Source organism: Myotis lucifugus, unplaced genomic scaffold, assembly GCF_000147115.1.
Source record: "Myotis lucifugus unplaced genomic scaffold, Myoluc2.0 scaffold_2, whole genome shotgun sequence".
Taxonomy (NCBI): Eukaryota; Metazoa; Chordata; class Mammalia; order Chiroptera; family Vespertilionidae; genus Myotis; species Myotis lucifugus.
The window spans coordinates 30,844,245-30,847,441 of record NW_005871050.1 but is presented as its reverse complement, the minus strand read 5'-3'; the positions used below and the strand labels follow the sequence as shown (position 1 = coordinate 30,847,441).

Genomic DNA, 3,197 nt, shown 5'->3' with positions numbered 1-3,197 from the left:
ATCCTATTCCATCCCCTCTTGCGCCACTCTTGGTTTATTTTCCTAAGAGCGACAACTCAATAAAAGCAAATCATACCTCTTGTTAGAATCTAGTAGTGACTCAGTGCTCTATTGATGAAAATTCAGTGTGGGAATATATTTGGTGGCAGGTGAGCCTTCATGGATCCATGGTATCATACTCTTTATCTATTTTGGGGGAAAATTCCCTCAGGTCTCTTAAGATACCTTGTATTTTCATTTTGTATTGTGAATACAAAAGGAAAATACTAAGGGGAATGATGTTTGGAAATTGTTCTCCCCATTATTATATATCTGTTCTCTGCCTCCTGACTATCTTATAACTAAATACTCCCTCTCCGCTACACAAAGCAAGGGAACAGAAACTAAAATGAACCATAATCTATTAAATCAAAGACATTTTGTTTAAAAGGAAATGAATTCTCAGTGAACTCTTAAGGTCTGTATGACAAAGCTAATTATAATGGCAGTTAAATGTCTTCAACTCCCTTTGAGCATGATTGTTGTGTCTGAGAAGCAGATGTTTTGATAATGTATCCTCAATTCCAACCACACCTTGTCACTAATGGGTCAAATAGCCTGTTTATATTATAAAGGTGTAGATTTATGCAAGAGATCTTTTAGAATAGATAACTAAAGGGATTTAGAGAGCAAATGGAAGGACTATTCCAAAAGTTTTATTTTTTTCCTATCAATTAGGTAATGATAGAGGTTGAAGCTACTTTGCCAAGATAAAAATTTTAGTTCAAAAACACGTTCTGTGTACCTTAGGGTTAGGGAAAAACAAAAACAGGAATATAAAAGAGTTTTAAAAAATGGATATCCAGGTTTTCTTCCTATTAATGAACTTTTAAAATAAATCTATGAGAAGATATATATTTCTTTTAAAACATTTATATTGTTACCTCTCAGGTGTGTTAATTCATTACAACAGTAACACATATAGCACATAAAAAGAATAATATAAAATTCATTTAAATATGATAAAACACTAAATATTAAAATTGCATTTAGTCCAAAGATGTATCACCCATAATTTTTCATGACTCAGAAAGTTAAACTCATGCGGAGTTCTCTCTCTCTCTCTCTCTCTTCTTGACAATTATGAGACAAATGACTGGTTAAATGACTAATACCCGGGAGTGAATTAAAAAGCCCCCAAGAGATAGTCAGTGATCTATCTGGATTAGATTGTTAGTCTAATCCAGTTGTACCTTCATGACTTCAACAGTACACAATCCAAATTGATGGATATGATGCCCTCTGAATTCTCAAAAAAAAAAAGTTCAGATGCACTTCAGCATAAATTTAGAAGGAGTTATTTATTTGATTATTGATTTATTTCTAACAAAAACTTCCAATATTATAGGAAGATTTGGGGGAGCTTGTAATCAAAGCCCATACACAGCAGACAGTATAAAATGAAGTCAGAAAGAAATAAAAACCATGGAGTTAAAAAACTTTCTTGGGCCATAGACTCCTTTGAAGATCTTAGAAAAAGCTGTGGAACATCTTCCCAGAAAAGTATAACCATGCACAAAGGCGCAACATTTTACCAACAATCGTGAAGTCTACCCAGACACCCTCCCCACCTGGGTGTCCTTGAATCCCTGGTAAACACCCTTCTTTCATAGATAGCAACATTCTGAGGTAAGATAGTTATTACACTTGAGCATTGCATTTAGCTCTGAAGTTGCTGTCAACCAAGGTTAAAAGAGAAACACAATGGGTTATAGAGTTCTCAAAATCTAAGAAAGGGTGGAGATCAGTTGATAAAGTATAAGCAAGTATATAATTTTTAAATCTCAGTGTTATACAGTTTGTGAAAGCATTATTTTATAACAAGTAATCAAGTAATATTAAAGAATATTGAATAATTTAATGAAATTATTTGAAAATAAGCAATTGGAAGTAGAATATCTATGCTAATCATATTGACTAGATATTAAATTAGCCACAGTTATCATGTCCAACCCTCCTGGAAAAGATGTAATTTTCTGTATATGTCTTTACTTAATGTTAGATTTACCCACCTAATATTATTTGGTTAAATTTGACATTAATTTAATGTATTCCCATGGGCACATACCATCTGAGCAGCAAGGGAGGCCTCAGGGAATAAAAAGAAATTGAACGGTGATTAAATATCTGCTATTAATAGGTCAGACTATAGAAAAATGACATGTAGATAACAGTGAATAATTACTTTAGATGTCCACTGCTTCCAAACCAGGTATTTACTTTCTCAAAGGCAAATAAATACCATAATGGTTCTTATCAGTTATAGGCAGAGGCAGCATATGGTAGGGGTTAAAAATTGTGGTTTCTATATGTGGTTTATATATAAACCACAATACTGGAATCAGAGACTGTTTATCCAGCACTTATTAGCTGTGTGACACTGGGAAAAGTAACTGAACCCTGAGTCTCAGTTTTCTCATCTGTAAAACAAAAATAATAAAAGTGTCAGTCTCAGGGCTGTTCCTAGGCTAGAAAGGGGCCCTGTAGAAGTACTTGTTTTGTGGGGCTCATATCTATATAATCTATTTGAGTCAACTAAAATGTCCGTGTCATTCTAGCAATTCAACCTCACACTCTTGTGGCATTGGGACCTAGCAATGGGTCCCTAGGCAAACCCCATAGACATGAGTGCTGGAGCTTCCTGGGGGATCTAGTCAACCCCAAGCAGAAGCTTTCTATACAGGATTGAAAATACTCCAAAGGTACAGGGCTCGAGCAGACTCCTGCTTTTTCCACTGGTCTGCCTTATAGGACCACTGGGAAGATTGAATGAGGTAATCTATGTAAGGCACTTTCCATAGTGCCTGGCTCATAGTATGTCCTCAGTATATGTTGGCAACAATTGTTGTTCATATCATTGTTATCTACAATACTCACTGTATCTCATGCCTCATTTGGTTTTCTTTTAGTGGATGGATGCATTGATTGGTCAGTGGATCTCAAGACATACATGGCTTTGGCAGGCGAACCAGTCCGAGTGAAATGTGCCCTTTTCTACAGTTATATTCGCACCAACTATAGCATGGCCCAGAGCACAGGGCTCAGGCTTATGTGGTATAAAAACAAAGGTGATTTGGAAGAGCCCATCATCTTTTCAGAGGTCAGGATGAGCAAAGATGAAGATTCAATATGGTTTCACTCAGCTGAGGCACAAGACA

General features: G+C 35.6%; 1 protein-coding gene across 1 annotated transcript in view; it reads left to right on the top strand.

Moving 5' to 3' along the window:
• The first annotated feature begins 2,229 nt into the window (after positions 1-2,229).
• IL1RAPL2 (interleukin 1 receptor accessory protein like 2) overlaps positions 2,230-3,197 on the top strand; it is a 610,196-nt gene continuing 609,228 nt past the window's right edge. Inside the window, 2 exon segments of the mRNA XM_023757470.1 lie at positions 2,230-2,251; positions 2,949-3,197. The exon segment at positions 2,949-3,197 is cut by the window's right edge and continues 3 nt beyond it. Coding sequence (XP_023613238.1) covers positions 2,230-2,251; positions 2,949-3,197 — 271 coding nt within the window.